Source organism: Elgaria multicarinata, chromosome 17 (assembly GCF_023053635.1).
Source record: "Elgaria multicarinata webbii isolate HBS135686 ecotype San Diego chromosome 17, rElgMul1.1.pri, whole genome shotgun sequence".
Taxonomy (NCBI): Eukaryota; Metazoa; Chordata; class Lepidosauria; order Squamata; family Anguidae; genus Elgaria; species Elgaria multicarinata.
In genome coordinates this window covers 16,628,189-16,643,901 of record NC_086187.1, presented here as the reverse complement: position 1 = coordinate 16,643,901, position 15,713 = coordinate 16,628,189, and the positions used below count along the sequence as shown (strand labels likewise).

The 15,713-nt window shown below is 43.7% G+C and overlaps 1 protein-coding gene across 3 annotated transcripts in view; it reads left to right on the top strand.

Moving 5' to 3' along the window:
- SNX29 (sorting nexin 29) overlaps positions 1–15,713 on the top strand; it is a 235,980-nt gene that overhangs the window by 52,609 nt on the left and 167,658 nt on the right. For all 3 annotated transcript variants that reach the window (XM_063143273.1, XM_063143272.1, XM_063143274.1), the window contains exons 6-11: positions 2,192–2,262; positions 4,139–4,387; positions 5,505–5,877; positions 6,852–6,970; positions 12,068–12,149; positions 13,327–13,412. In XM_063143273.1, the coding sequence (XP_062999343.1) occupies positions 2,192–2,262; positions 4,139–4,387; positions 5,505–5,877; positions 6,852–6,970; positions 12,068–12,149; positions 13,327–13,412 (980 nt within the window). The remainder of the gene's footprint in view (positions 1–2,191; positions 2,263–4,138; positions 4,388–5,504; positions 5,878–6,851; positions 6,971–12,067; positions 12,150–13,326; positions 13,413–15,713) is intronic.

The window sequence follows — 15,713 nt, the reverse complement described above, 5'->3', positions numbered from 1 at the left end:
CAGGGATTGATTAATGCTGGAGATTTGAGGTTTAACAGCCCGGTTCTGTTTGCTGGACTGTCTTGATGGCACAGTTTGCAGGGGAGCGAAGGGTTCTTGATCAACAACCTTTATGTGGGATTTAACACAGGGCTGTCGAATCTGTTTACGCCCGATAGCTGAATTTCTTGGGGGTGCTGGTGGGAGAAGTGGGATCCTTTCCAGTGGTGTATGGAGCCGAAAGTGGTGAAGCCAAAAGATGCAAGGCACTAACATATTTTAGCTTAAACCACTGACTGCCAGTAATGAAGTCTTAGGAGCGGCAACCCAACTTTTTAGAATGGTGGGAAAACATGCAAGAGCTAAGAAACCACCAGATATTGGCATTGGGGGGGGGGGAAGGAAGGGGGTGTAGCCGTCTGTCCCCAGCACTAGAGGTTTGATAACCCTGCTTTAATAGAACTGAGTAGCAGTAGTTTAGTGCTGTGAGCATGGGCTAGAATGAACCAGATCATAATTTCAGGCTTGTATGCTCCTTGCTCAATCCTCCAGCGTTGCTAGGAGAAGCACAGTGAAAAGGAGAGATAAAGGGCTCGTCTACATCAAGCTGGATAGGCCACTATGAAAGCGGTATATAAAAGGCAGGAGCTACACGACTGCTTTATAGCGGTATTGAAGTACACTGCAGGATCTACACTACTGCTTTATAGTGGTGCTGAAGTGCACTGACAACTGTTGGGGCCCAGGACACATCTGCACCAAGCAGGATATAACCCTAGGAAAGTGGTGTGAAAGCAGAATATGGTCTGTGTCAATGGGCCCCAACAGTTGTCAATGCACTTCAATACCGCTATAAAGCAATAGCATGGCTCCTGCCTTTTATATACCACTTTCATGCCGCTTTCATAGTGGAATATCCTGAGCCCAAAGTTCCTGGATATATTAAAAATAATAATAAAAGTTGTATTCCTTGGAGTAGCCCAATGGGTTTCAGCCCCGTACCATATATTTCTGGGCCTTCTTCGTATATGGTACAGGGCGAAACACATTGGGTTACCCCAAGGAGTAAGGCTTTATTTTATTTTTTTACATCCTGAGACTTTGTTTCTCCTTTTCACCATGCGATTTTGGATGTTTTCGGGTTTCGTCTGATTTTGAGAGAACGACTTTGCCAGCTTGGGATTTCTTTCCCCCACTCCGCGGCCTTGCCTTGCCGTGTCACTGGGGGCGGAGTTCATGGTTTTATCGCCAACTCCGGTCAGTTTCTAAACAAGCTGGTTTCAACCTGGCTTCTTTTAGTTCTGAAATTTGATTGGAAACCTGACTTGAAAAGCGACGTATAAACAGGTAAAGGAGGTGATAATAATAAAAAAATCCCCACAATCTCATATGGTTCATGGGACGCAACAAACTGAGATTAGGGCAAAGTGAAAATCAATTAATTTTTATTTATTTATTTATTGCATTTTTATATTGCCCAATAGCCGAAGCTATTAAAAATTGAAAAAATTAAAAATTAAAACCATTCAAAGTATAAAACAAACAGCATAAAAACATGATATAAAATACAATATAAAAAGCACAACCAGGAAAAGATCAGCAGCGGTGCAGAAATACAAATTTAAAATACAAATTTAAAACAGCAAAGTTAAAATTGAATTTATAGACTGTTAAAATGCTGAGAGAATAAAAAGGTCTTCAACTGACGTCTGAAAGAATATAGTGTGGGTGCCAGGCGAACCTCCTTAGGGCGCTCATTCCACAGCCGGGGTGCCACAGCAGAGAAGGCCCTCCTCCTGATAGCCACCTGCCTCACTTCCTTTGGCAGGGGCTCACAGAGAAAGACCTCTGAGGATGACCTTAGGATCCAGGCAGGTACATATGGGAGAAGGCCTTCCTTCAGATAGCTTGTAAATGTTGTCTCGCAGCTATGCAGGAGAAGAGGGGTGGGAGAGTGTGTGACCCCGAGACTTCTCTGACTTCTTCTAGTTTTTGTGCTAAACCATGGAGAGGAGAAGTAAAAATGCCTTATTTTCCCACCCCTTAAATAATCCGGATGTGATGGACTGCACACATACCAAATTCCAGCTTCCTTTCTGTGTTAGAAGTAGGTTAACAATTCTGGTATTCCCATCAGAAAGTAAGTTAGCAAGAACTGAGCTCTTTTCTGTGTGTAGATCTGCTTACATTTTGTTTTACCTTTTACGCCTAGTGTCTTCTACGAAGACTGGTCCTTCATGATGGATGAAGAACGCTCCAGTATGATTCCCACAATGGCAGCTGGTAAGGATCATTCAGTGTTGTCCAATGATTTTTTAAAATTGGTTTTATTTTAATTGTAACTGAAAAGTGATCAGTCCCCTAACAATTGATATCCAAACAGCTGTTAAATAAAATTAATTAAGACAATTTTAGGGAAGAAAACAATGCAAAGAAGCAAAGAAAAGAGAAAAGAAAAAAGGAAGGAAAGAAGAAATATCTAAACAAATAAACTAATTAATAAGTGTGCTGTATAATCTTCGTTTGTTGTTACAATGTCCAAATGCTCAAAGCTGAAGTGGGCATATATTGTTGTAAGTCTGGTTGTGACGTATGTTGAATAAATCTCCACCATATAGCATAAAAAGACAGTGGTTCTGTTTTTCTTTGGATTAGAAGCGAGTCGTGAGATATTTTTTCTGATAGTGCCACTGGCCATATATTTCGGTGCCATGCCGATAAGTTAAAATTGTCCCATTTCCCCCACTGCTGTGTAATTGTCTGGCGAGCGGCAGTTAGTAAAAATAATAACAAATCTTTACATTTCAAACTTACATTAGATCCTTTGTATATCCATAGTAAAAATTATTCTGGATCATATACAATCCTTTCTCTAGTAATAAGCATCAATTCTTTACGTACTAACATCCAGAATCCCTGTATGTGTGGACAAGTAAATGAAAATACGTGTTCTCCAATGATGGCAACTTTGTAGTGCTTCGCCGAAGTATATGTGAAACTTCAGATCAGCAGTGTTTTGGGGAGGGACCCTAGTGCAGGCTTTGTGGGCAAAAGGTTTGTCAAGTGATGATCTCCTAGGGTCAGGAAGTGGATCAGGCCCTACTGGTAGACCTTTGGGTGTTTTTCAGCACAGTTCCAAGGCTTTCTGACTCCCGGTTGTCAGCAAATCTAAAAAAGCCTTTTCTCCCTAAATTAGGATGCTGGAAAAGAATGTTTGGGGACGGGGGAAAGGTGTGGGTGTGAAAAGACTTGTGAGCTTGGTTCTGGGTATTGCTCACAAATTCAGGATCTCCCTGTTAATACTTGGCATATGTTCCCCTGCTTAGAGCCTCGTGTGGTGCAGAGTGGTAAAGCAGCAGTTTCTGCAGCCGAAACTCTCCCCACGGCCTAAGTTCGATCCCAGCGGAAGCTGGTTTCAGGCAGCCGGCTTGGGTCGACTCAGCCTTCCATCCTCCCGAGGTCGGTAAAATGAGTACCCAGTTAGCTGGGGGAAAGGTAATAATGGCCGGGGAAGGCAACGGCAAACCACCCCGCTATAAGGCCTGCCAAGAAAACGTCAGCGAAAGCTGGCATCCCTCCAAGACTCAGTAATGACTCAGTGCTTGCACGAGAGGTTCCTTTCCTTTCCTTCCCCTGCTTAAGATACTTTTTGGTATCTCTCTGGTTGGTAGATCTCTGGAAGTTAGTAAAAACCAAAGTAGATCCTGCATGCCTGAAGAGCCTTCAGTGTGGTGGCCCCCATCCTATGGAATTCCCTGCCTCTGGAGGTCAGGCAGGCGCCCACTTTCTATTCCTTCCAGCGCCTCCTGAAAACGTCGTCGTTCCAGGAAGCCTTCTCTTGATGACCAGATGCACTTTCATTGCACTTTGGTTCCTTTTAAAAATGTATTTTTAATTACGTTTTTATTGTTTGTATTATTTATTCGATTTGTCCACTGCTTCGAAATTCTTGAATGGGGAGCAGTATATAACTACTGTAAATAAATAAATAAACCCTGTCCTCCCTTGGATTAGTCAGTACTGAGCTTGATGGACAAATAGCCTGACCTGATGTGGTAGCTTTCTATTTCTATGTCCAATCATATCATTTTTGCAAATTTGTCTGTGATGTTACATCATGATTACAGGGTGTTTTTTTTTTTTTTTGCCTTATCTAAAGGTCTGAACTCTATCCTATTTGCAATCAACATTGATAACAAGGATTTGAGTGGGCAAAGCAAATGCCCACCCACGGTCTCTGACCTTCTCAAGGAATCTACGCAGAACGTCACCTCCTTATTGAAGGAATCCACCCAGGGTGTTAGCAGCCTCTTCAGGGAGATCACGGCTTCCTCTCCTGTTTCCATTTTAATCAAACCTGATCAAGATGCTGACCCGTTGCCGATTTTATCGAGGAGCGTTAGTGGCGGTAAGTGCCCTTGAGCTGCTAGAACTGAAAAGTGTAGCCTGTGTTTCAAGGAGGACCGACCTTGCGTAGATGGAGATGTAAAGCTACTTTGTCTCCTAAGCAGCACCTCTTCTGTAGACAAGGTTATTTCCTTCTGCATTGAAGCTAATAGTCACGCTTGCCCTGACAAGGGGCTACCACTTTCAAATCAACGTGTCACAAGCCATTTTTTACTTGTTGCTTCTGCCGAGAACAGAGGCTGGGGCTAGTTTCACATGTCCTGTTGTTCTCATCACTCTAAATCAGTGGTTCCCAAAGTGGGCGGTAGTGCCCCCTTGGGGGCGGTAGGATTGCATAGGGGGGGGCGCTAAGAGGCAAAGGGGCAGCAGGGGGGCGCTCAAGGTGGTCTTTTCCAAGCCATATAGGGGAAGAATCCACACATGTATTAATACCGTTTAAGAAGAGTCCTTTTAACGGTGAATTGAAATGTTTCAAAAGCACCAAAACACTAATGAAGAGACATACCCTGCTAGGTGTGCCCCGCCATGCCGGCTGCAAAACAGAGGCATTAGCTCTCTTTTCCCTCCCTCCCTCGACAAGCCTGGGGCGGGTGCTTTGGATTTTGAATAAATATTCAATTAATTGTTACTGTTTTGAATTTTATTGTTATTATCTTCCTTACTGGGTCATTGAAAACCGCTATTCTGAATAATGTTTTTTATAGGGTAGGGTAGGGGGCACTGGGCATGAGTTTGTGGGACCAAGGGGGCGGTAACCTGAAAAAGTTTGGGAACCACTGCTCTAAATGATGGTTTAAGGTAAAGTGAATCTTAAATTTTTGTAAGGCTGCCTTGAGTTCCATCATTGGGCAAAAGGCAGGATACAAATGAATATAATAAATAGAATAAAATAAAATTAGAGAGCTCCTTTAGAGTTCTGGTTTTGACTGAAACCCAGAACAGATTCACAGCCCCAGGGAAACCTTCCTCCTCTCAGTCTTATCCTCACAATAAACTTACCCAACCAAATGCCTTCCAGATGTTTCAGAGTGCCAACTTTTGGACTTGCAAACAGATGCTGAGATGTATAGGCTCTGTGTGCTGAAATCGTCCATTTTTTGACCCTCTCTGTTCTCCAGATTTAAAATGCAGGAAAGATCGGATGAAGAAGAAGAAGAAAGTCACAAATATTATTTCATTTGATGACGAGGAAGAGGATCCAAACTTGGGCGACGTCTTAAGGACCGCGGTCGCGGGTGAAAGCTCAGAAGAAAACTCTGACAGGTCTTCTGCCTACGTAGCATCCCCCTCTGTCGGCCTGCTAGCTAAACTGAATGGGGACCAGAGTATCCCTTTGCCGAAGAGTGATTCCGCTTACCGAAATGGAGACTGCAGCTTCCAGAAGTTGGACGTTAAAAGTATAGACGATGAAGACGTGGATGAAAACGATGAAGCTTATGGCAAAACATTGGGGAACCACAGCATGGCAGAAGACGCGGAACCTAGTGGAAAGTGAGTATTGTTCTGAGAAGGGTCATGAAGACAACATTGGTATCATTCTTGTGCTGTTAGAGTAGTACGACAATGGAACCAGTTACCTAGGGAGGTAGAATCATAGAATAGCAGAGTTGGAAGGGGCCTACAAGGCCATCGAGTCCAACCCCCTGCTCAATGCAGGAACCCACCCTAAAGCATCCCTGACAGATGGTTGTCCAGCTGCCTCTTGAATGCCTCTAGTGTGGGAGAGCCCACAACCTCCCTAGGTAACTGATTCCACCGTCGCACTGCTCTAACAGTCAGGAAGTTTTTCCTGATGTCCAGCTGGAATCTGGCTTCCTTTAACTTGAGCCCGTTATTCCGTGTCCTGCACTCTGGGAGGATCGAGAAGAGATCCTGGCCCTCCTCTGTGTGACAACCTTTCAAGTATTTGAAGAGGGCTATCTTCAAATACTTAAAAGGTTGTGGGCTCTCCCACACTAGAGGCCTTCAAGAGGCAGCTGGACAACCATCTGTCAGGGATGCTTTAGGGTGGGTTCCTGCATTGAGCAGGGGGTTGGACTCGATGGCCTTGTAGGCCCCTTCCTTGGCTATGCCTTCCTACTGCAGCAGGCCCCAAATGGGCTCCAAACCACTGTCTTGGCCTTCTGGGTCTGAAATAGCAGGCTGGGCCATACCTCTGGAGAAGGCTGTGGCTATTTGCTGCAAGGTAGGTGGCTAGTCCCACAGGCAGGGCTGGTCTCATGCCACGTTCCCAAACCCATTGGCTATGTTAGTCACATGCTCCCCTGAATGCCCCTTTCAGGTCCTGCCCCTTCGTTGGGAATGGAGGAAAGCTGTTATACCCTGTTACAAAAATATTCATTGTTGTTGGCATTCTTTTATTTATTCCTTCCTCTGTTTCATCTCTTGTGAGCTACTTTGAACGCATTTCCTTTTAAGTCTGATCTGACGCACATCTCTCTCCCCCCCAAAAAATTGTTAATTAGACCATCTGAGGGGCTGACGAGCAATTCTTTGGTTTGCGCTTGGAGTCCCTTGCAAGTCCTGAACGATGATTCTGAAGAGTTGTTCCCCGTCAGTGCTGTAGGCTCTTTCTCCCAGACTGGTGAGTCATTATTGATGCTGCCAAATACCTTTGTTGCCGAATGTGTTGGGAGTACAAGGAATGCCAATATGGAGACTCAAAACGCCTGGAGGAGGGGTTGATTTCAGTTGAGAGACTTCCTGAGAGTCAGCCCCAATGGCGGCAGATTGCGGGTTAATTAATTAGCCTATGATTTGCCGCAATGCATGCTGGGGCGTTCCGAACCCAGACATAAGTGAATTGTGGGTTAAACAACGTACAATTAACCTAACTACTGAGTTTTTAAAGCCATGGTTAATCTACAGCGTCCAGCTTCTGATATCATGTAGCAACCCCGATCGGCCTATCAAGGGTTGAATATTCAAAAAAGCTGCAGAACACGCCTGGCACATGTTGAAGCAAATTGTGGGTTTATTAATCTGCAGTTTGCCACCGTTACATGCAAACCAATCTAATAGTTTCTATGCCTCCTATATTTATCTTTTCCAAAATATCTTGTAGATCTACCAAATATTAAAATGAGGGTTGCCTTCACTCAGGCAAGATTAAATGCTCTTCCATTGGCAGACTGGGTAGGTCGGCACAAGGGGGTTCCTATGACGGATGGAGTATGCAGTTGCAATTCTGTATCAATTGAAGATGCTATTCATGTACTGCTAGAATGCTCTATGTATAATGATCTCAGAACCAAATACATTCATCCATTGTTAAGATCGTTCAAGGGAAGGCCATCCCTTGCTGAGGCTGGTTTCCTATTGTCTGATGCTGATGTAGCTTTTAGAGCTTCCAAATACCTTGTAAGTGCTCTACAAATACGTGCCACGAAGTCTAAAAGCTGTATGGAAAACTATTCAACTCTTCATGGTTTGTTGGTGGAGTTTTAAATTGTTTAGTGTTTTATTCTGTGTTTGTGTATAATGGCAATTTGTTAAGACACAATCAAGAACGTCTCTCTCTGCCTAGGGACATCCAACAAGGCCTCCTTTGAAGGCCTGGATGCATCTAGGGGAAGGTGATCAATAATGATGATAATAATAATAATAATAATAATAATAATTCTAACCTGCCCCTCCATCCTGATCGAGGCTGGGAGCAACAAGAAGTATAAAATGCATGAAGTATTAATCAAAACACAATGTACATTGTTAAAACTTCCTAAAAGCATACTAAAAACAATCCCTGTCCTCCATTATTTAGGGCTTCGCATGGCAACATCAGAACTGTGAACATGGTTTGGTAGCTAACAGGCAGCCAGTCCGCGTCTTTTAGCGCAGGTCTAATTTAGGTATAGCTTGGTGGTCTACTGAGAGCACTCTAGCTGCTGCATTCTGCATCCGCTGCAGCTCCTGAACCAAACACGAGGGCAGCCCTAAATTCTCAATAGTTTAATTGGCAGGTTACCAGTGCATGTATCACAGTGGAAGGAAGAAATACACATATGTGAGGTCCGTGTGAACATCTATTATCCACCCAAATAAGAAATAGCCTAGGTAAGCTAAAACACTCCGCTCTCAACAGGTCATCGTTAAGCAGAGAAGTGCCTCGCGCAAAGATTGACAGCCGTATTGTAATTCATTAACCACGTATAAAGAAATCAGCTTCAGAAATAGGTTTCCCGGTCTCTTGTGCCTCTCCCATTTATCTTGCTGGCACCGGCGCGTCAGTCTGTGGGTTTGGGTTAGGTGGGGGCACCTTGTGCTCTCTGCTTCTCTCTCTCTCTCTCTCTCTCTGTGACAGTATAGATAAAAAGGTTGCAAAGGTGAACCGTTCTCTGCGTTGAGTGACCCTCCCGAGCATGGCGCAAACAGAAATGGACTTGCTGCGTGCCGTCGATCAAAAAGCTTCTCCTCCCCTCCTCTAAATCACTTCCAGATGCCAAATGGCATGCACACCTTTCCATCGAGGTGAAAGGCTGAAACAGTTTAATATGCTCATGCAAATCACTTTGAGATTATTATTTATTTATTCATTTAAAAATAACAATTAACAAGTGGAGCCCTGGAAATGATGACTTCGTTCTGGAAGGCTTTACGAAAAAATAATACTAATAAAAATTAGAACAGCATAACTACGCGGGGCTAACCATGCAAGATAAAACTCCTCAAGCATCCAGGCGTCTCCTTTCTCCTCGCGTACATAAGGGGCAGCCTCAAGGATGCGCTCCTGGCATTTTTCATCTCAGTGTTCTTTTCTTGCAAAACTCCAAAATAAAGAGGCCAGAGAAACAGCGATAAATGGCACGAGATTGAAAGAAGACTGACACACACACGCACGCACAGCCTCTGGAAATGCCTGGCTCCACGGTCTTGTCCCGTTGAATGCCCAAATGGAGCGGAATGAAAGAAAACAAAACCGTGGCGTTGTGTTTGTTCTCTCCCCACAAATGTTTCTATGTAACACGATACTGTCAGTCACCCGTTTGGCATCCAGGTTCTCATTCTTTGCATTTCTGCTTCTCCCTTTCGCTCTCGTTACACCTTACGTGCAGACAGCTTTCGTTATGATTTGGTGCAGCGTTCCAGGTCGGAAAGGGTTGTTATAGTTTCCTCCCCCTCTGTTTGGATGAAATTATATTGAACTAGATTACCTGTAAATTACCTATGAAATGGTATTTATTTATTTATTTATTACATTTCTATACCGCCCAATAGCCGAAGCTCTCTGGGCGGTTCACAATAACTAAAACCATAATAAAACAACCAACAGGTTAAAAGCACAATTACAAAATACAGTATAAAAAGCGCAACCAGGATAAAACCACGCAGCAAAATTGATATAAGATTAAAATACAGAGTTAAAACAGTAAAATTTAAATTTAAGTTAAAATTAAGTGTTAAAATACTGAGTGAATAAAAAGGTCTTCAGCTGGCGATGAAAGGAGTACAGTGTAGGCGCCAGGCGGACCTCTCTAATACCGTTGGTAATGGTATTAATAATGGCAAACCACTCACGGTTGATTTAAGGACAAACTGGATAAAAAACTTAAGTATTAAGTAGCACTTAGGCCGTGTTAAAGGATTGTATTATTATTATTATTTATTTATTTATTTATTTATTTATATAGCACCATCAATGTACATGGTGCTGTACAGAGTAAAACAATAAATAGCAAGACCCTGCCGCATAGGCGTACATTCTAATAAAACCATAGTAAAGCAATAAGGAGGGGAAGAGAATGCAAACAGGCACAGGGTAGGGTAAACAGGCACTGGGTAGGGTAAAACTAACAGTATAAAGTCAGAACAAAATCAAGTTTTAAAAGCTTTAGGAAAAAGAAAAGTTTTTAGCTGAGCTTTAAAAGCTGTGGTTGAACTTGTAGTTCTCAAATGTTCTGGAAGAGCGTTCCAGGCATAAGGGGCAGCAGAAGAAAATGGACGAAGCCGGGCAAGGGAAGTAGAGACTACGGTGACCAAACGTCCGGATTCGTCCGGACACGCCCGGGAAACGGGGGGGGGGGGAAATCTGATTTCCATTATCTGTTCTGTTTACCGAATACTTGTGCTTTCATTGCAATACGTAGAAATGTTTTTAAAAGCGTAATTCTGTTCCATTTCTTCTTCTGATGACCAGCAGCTATAATAAAGATTTCAGACCAAGCCACAGTAAACGACCAGCTATTGCTCATCCAATTTTTTTAAAAATTGAAAACAAAATTTGATAAACAGATTTTAAGGTGACTGGATTCGCACAACATGTGAATCCGGGCGCGTCCCCCCTGAGTTTGCAGGGCGGCTCTCCATCTTTATGAAAGGTGCAATAGGCTAATGACGGCTGACATTAGCATATCACACCTTTTATAAAGGTGCACAGCCGCCCCGTGCGAAATCCGAGGATGTGCAGGTAATGGGGGGAGGGGTCTGTAGCAGCTTCCAGAGGTTGGGAATCCAATCTCATTGGACTTTGCAGCGAATTTCTCCATCACTCCTAGGCTGAAAGAAGTTCTGTACTCCTGTGTTAAGACATGGGCAAACCGGTAACAATACAGTAAGGCTGCAGTCCTCTACTCCAGTAATAATAATAATTATTATTATTTCTTAACTGCCTCTCCATTCTGATCGAGGTGGGGAACAACAGTAGATATAAAATACATAAAACTGAATCAAGAACATAATATACATTGTTAAAACACCCTAAAAACATTTTAAAAACATCCTAAAATTCCCATAGATAGGCCTCCCGGAAGAGATCAGTGTTTATAGCTTTCTAGAATGCTATTAGACTGTTAAGTTGAGTCTCCTCCAGCAGGTCGTTCCACGGTCTGGGAGCAGCAGAAGGGAAGGTCCTCTAGATAATACTTGTCAGCCTAATTTTGGCAGAATGAAGTAGATTCTTCCCAGAGGATCTGAGTGTGTGGGGCAGATTGTACGGGAGAAGGTGATCCCGCAGGTAGCCTGGACCCAAACCATGTAGGGCTTTAAAGGTGATAACCAACACTTTATACTTTGCCTGGAAACTAATTGGCAGCCAGTGAAGAGATTTTAAAACTGGTCTTCAATTGGACCAGACCCAATACCTATCTTGGACTCCCAACCTGCAACATGGGACCCACTTTCACAATTTTCTCCGTGCCCAGTGTGGTGGCAACAGCTTTGCCACGACCCATCTAGACTGATGTTGTGACCCACTTTTGGGTCCTGACCCACCAGGTGAAGACCACTGCTCTACTCAGTTACCTGGAAGCCAGTCTCATTGGATCCCGTGGGGCTTCCTTTCTGATTATTTATTTACAATATTTATATACCGCTCCCCATTGAACATTTCGGAGCGGTGTACAAGATAAAATGAAAGTGTGCAATCCTTAGATGTCTGCTTCTTAGCAAGCAGGCTGTCGGTCTTAAATGAAGATGTTCAATAATCAGCAGATACCAACCTCCAGATTGGCTGGCTCCCTTGACTATAATATTTAATTTAGTGTATCATTGCACTCTACCTTGAAATCATCATCCGGGAGGGATTGCCTCTCACAGTTCAATTCTGAGAAAGGAAGTTAAAAGGCTGCAGACAAAAAGGAACGAGGAACAGTGCCTGTAAAAAAAAGAAAAAAGACTGATATGCTGTAGTCTTGAAACCACCTTATGCCATCTTTCTTCTAACAGATTTATCTCTGTGCCATTTTAGGTAATCTGGAGAATGGCAGTGAACACGAGAGTGCAGACTTTTCAGCGGAAGTGGCTCGGAGAAATGCTGAACCACTCTACAGGTATATCACTAATAAACCGGCTAATTTTTAAAACACATCCATGTAACTTGTACCCTTCCCCTGTTTAAAGCTTGATTCACATTTAACAACAAACCATGGTTTGATTGTGTCCGAGCTTCGGGGTTGCGTGCTCTGATTCCCTTCCTCATTTGTTTGCACGTACCTTCGTTGACAGTTGCACTAGAGCTGGCGACAGGTAGTTTGCATGGTCTATAGCTTGCTTGTACACCAGAGTTTGGAGTTGTGTTCAAACCATGGTTTCCAAATTTGCACAAACAAATCAGTGATGAAAGCAACAGGAATGTGTGTGTGCGTGAGCTCAGGACTTTGAAAAGAACAGCATGTACCTGTAATCCCTGAACTAAACCATGGTTCTACATCATCCAAATCAAACTGAAGCTAGTTTCATGTTTGATGCTCTCCTCCTCTTCCTTCTCCTCTTCCTCAATGTCCTCTGTGTATGAGCGAAGGGCAGTGATAGCTTCTGCTTACATTTTAAGAATAACGTGCACTTCTGCATTGTGTTGAACTCTGAGAACTGTAGCTTGTTCTAACCACGGTTTGTTAAAACAATCTAGGATCGGAAACCAGCATTTGATCCTGGTTTGTTAATTAGCCTGGGTTAGAACAAACCATGGTTCCCCAAGTTCAGATGTAACACAGAACTGTGATTTATTCTTAAACGCGGTAACATTTCCCTTGTTTCCAGCTACTTGTTGTGTTCGACCTGCTTTACATTCCTGAGTTGGTTCTCTTTGGTGACTTTGGGTCAGTCTCTTATGTGCAGCAATCCATTTGTAAAATAGGAGCTGTAATGACGTTCCTCAGGATTTACTGCACTTAGCCCAATTCAGTCCACAACCCCACTGGAACTGCAGTCAGATTTTGAGCACTCTGCCATCGCTGAAGTCAGTGGATGGCCGCATCCGAGCATTTTGGCACTGGGGTTTGGTTTCCAATAATGTGCTACAGTATAACGCATAAATAATGCTAGCAATAATGGTGCAACTGCATGAGAGTTCGGCAAGAGCATTTATATGCTTTTGCCGCAACTGCAACGCAGATTGATCAGGCTCATCGCGTTGGAAATGAATTGCGCCCTGTGATGATTTTGTAACTCGGATGTTCTCTGTAGCCTCTTTGCCAACAATATCTTACTTTTCTTTTAAATAAAAAGCAGGGTAGAAGTTTGCCCCCCTGCCGCAGAGGACACTTTAAATAATCTACTGCCCTCCGCCAATGGGCCAGAATCGATGACAATTGGTAAGTATTTGTTGAGCCTGACCCTTAAGCTGTTGTTCGTTTGTGTTATTATTCCATAGAATCATAGAATAGTAGAGTTGGAAGGGGCCTATAAGGCCATCGAGTCCAACCCCCTGCTCAATGCAGAAATCCACCTTAAAGCATCCCTGACAGATGTTTGTCCAGCTGCCTCTTGAATGCCTCTAGTGTGGGAAAGCCTACAACCTCCCTAGGTGACTGGTTCCCTAGAATCATAGAATAGTAGAGTTGGAAGGGGCCTATAAGGCCATCGAGTCCAACCCCCTGCTCAATGCAGGAATCCACCTTAAAGCATCCCTGACAGATGGTTGTCCAGCTGCCTCTTGAATGCCTCTAGTGTGGGAAAGCCTACAACCTCCCTAGGTGACTGGTTCCATTTCAACCTCCTTAGGTAACTGGTTCCATTCATTGCATTGCATTTCACTGCATTTCTATACCATCGAAGAGCCAAAGTTAATTTCCTCCTAGCTATTTTGAGGATCAGAGCTAAGCTTAGAAGGACCAGAGGAGTCTAAGGGGTGGTGGTGGCAGAAGATGTCAGTGTCCCTGCTAATTGGAATGTGCTGGCGCCGCATCCTCCATTACACCACTGTTAATGAGTTCAGGCCAATATACTCCGCCATCTCGTATATCAAGGGTGCAGAACCTTACACCCAGGGGGCCAAAACTGGCTTGCGTAGGGTCTCACAGCCCTTGGGAATTCCTCAGATGGCCATGCTTTGCCCCCCCTTCCTTTCTCCCAACCACAGATCATTTCGTGGCTTTTGTGCAGCCCTACCCTCTGCATTCTAAAAGGATGAAACAACTCTCTTAAGGCTTAGTGACCGGCAGTCAGAACCTTAAGATAAAATATGCTGGGGTTTTTGGGGTTCGCCCCTGGCTGCACCCACCACTGGAATGTATCCCCCCGAGAGCTTCTCAAAAATGGGACTTGAAAGAGGTCCAGCGCCCTTGTGGGATGTCTGTCATAGTCTCCAGCATACCCTGGGAGCACTGTCTCGACTTTACTGCAACATCCAAGCGCCCAACGCTGTTCTTTGGTGGCTTCTTTGCTGAAAAGCCTTTCTCAAAGGCATCGTAAAAACCTCAAAAGGAGCCGATAAGGAGGGGACCCTGCCACGACACAGGCTCTGAACACCAGACCCGGCCGAGGCTACTCCCTGCTCAAGCCAAGCACCACCGCTTGATACGCCTGAGGCAAGGGATAAAACCCACCTTCCTCCAAACTATGTGGAGAAAGGGGTTTATCTTGGAGAAGGCTTTTAATATATATAATATAATGTGCTGCTTATATCTGCTTAGGTGAATGATTGTCAGAGTGGGTGTTAAATGTGTAAACTTAAGATGATAAATGCCAAACAAACACGTGGGCTTTTTGTGGTAGTTTAAAAACAAAACAATCCAAAATTTTTTTTTAAAGTTCATAAGCTTTGTTTCAAATAACAACATTTAAAAACCTTTTTGAAACCTTTCATACAATCCGGTCACTCATTCACATTCGCGCTTTCCTTTTTCTCACAATATCACTCTTGAACTTTCTTTATTATCAGTATTGATTAATATACTTCCACTATGTGCACACCACACTCTAAAGACACCACTCACTACACTGACTCTCAAATTTCCCAGAACTTAAGTACCCTAAACACAGAGAGCAGTACAGACTCTAAGAGTCCCTAACAAGTCTCCCTGAAAAGGTTCCCTGAAAAGGACTCTCTCAATCCCCTCAGTCCTTCCCTTATATATGACTCCTCCCACCTCCCAAGACATTCTAACTCCGCCCACTCAGGCCAACATTCTAAAAACCACGGACTTACAAACTGCAGACATACATTTGGGAACTGACTTGTGGGGTGTAACGCCACAGACCCCAAATAACGAAGGGACGAAAAAGCCAAAACGGCAAGGGGTGGATCCTGGAGTATGTCCCAAAAGGGTTTATTATAGCCTATGCGTTTTGGACTGTGTGGAGTCCTTCATCAGGGCACTCTAAAAGAAATGGTAAGATAGAGTGCCCTAATGAAGGACTCGACACAGTCCGAAACGCGTAGGGTATAATAAATCTTTTTAGGACATACTCCAGGTTCCACCCCTTACCCCTTCGGCTTTTTTGTTCCATCATAAAAACCTCACCTGTTCGATCTAGGTTTTGGTGGCTGGGACTAAACGGGTGTTTTAGTGAGATCGCTTGGGGTCTTAGATCCTTTCAACATTTCGTCTGTTTTGTTTTGTTCGTGCTTTCCCTGTTTCGTCTTAATTTTGACCTGCTGTGAGCGTTCCAGA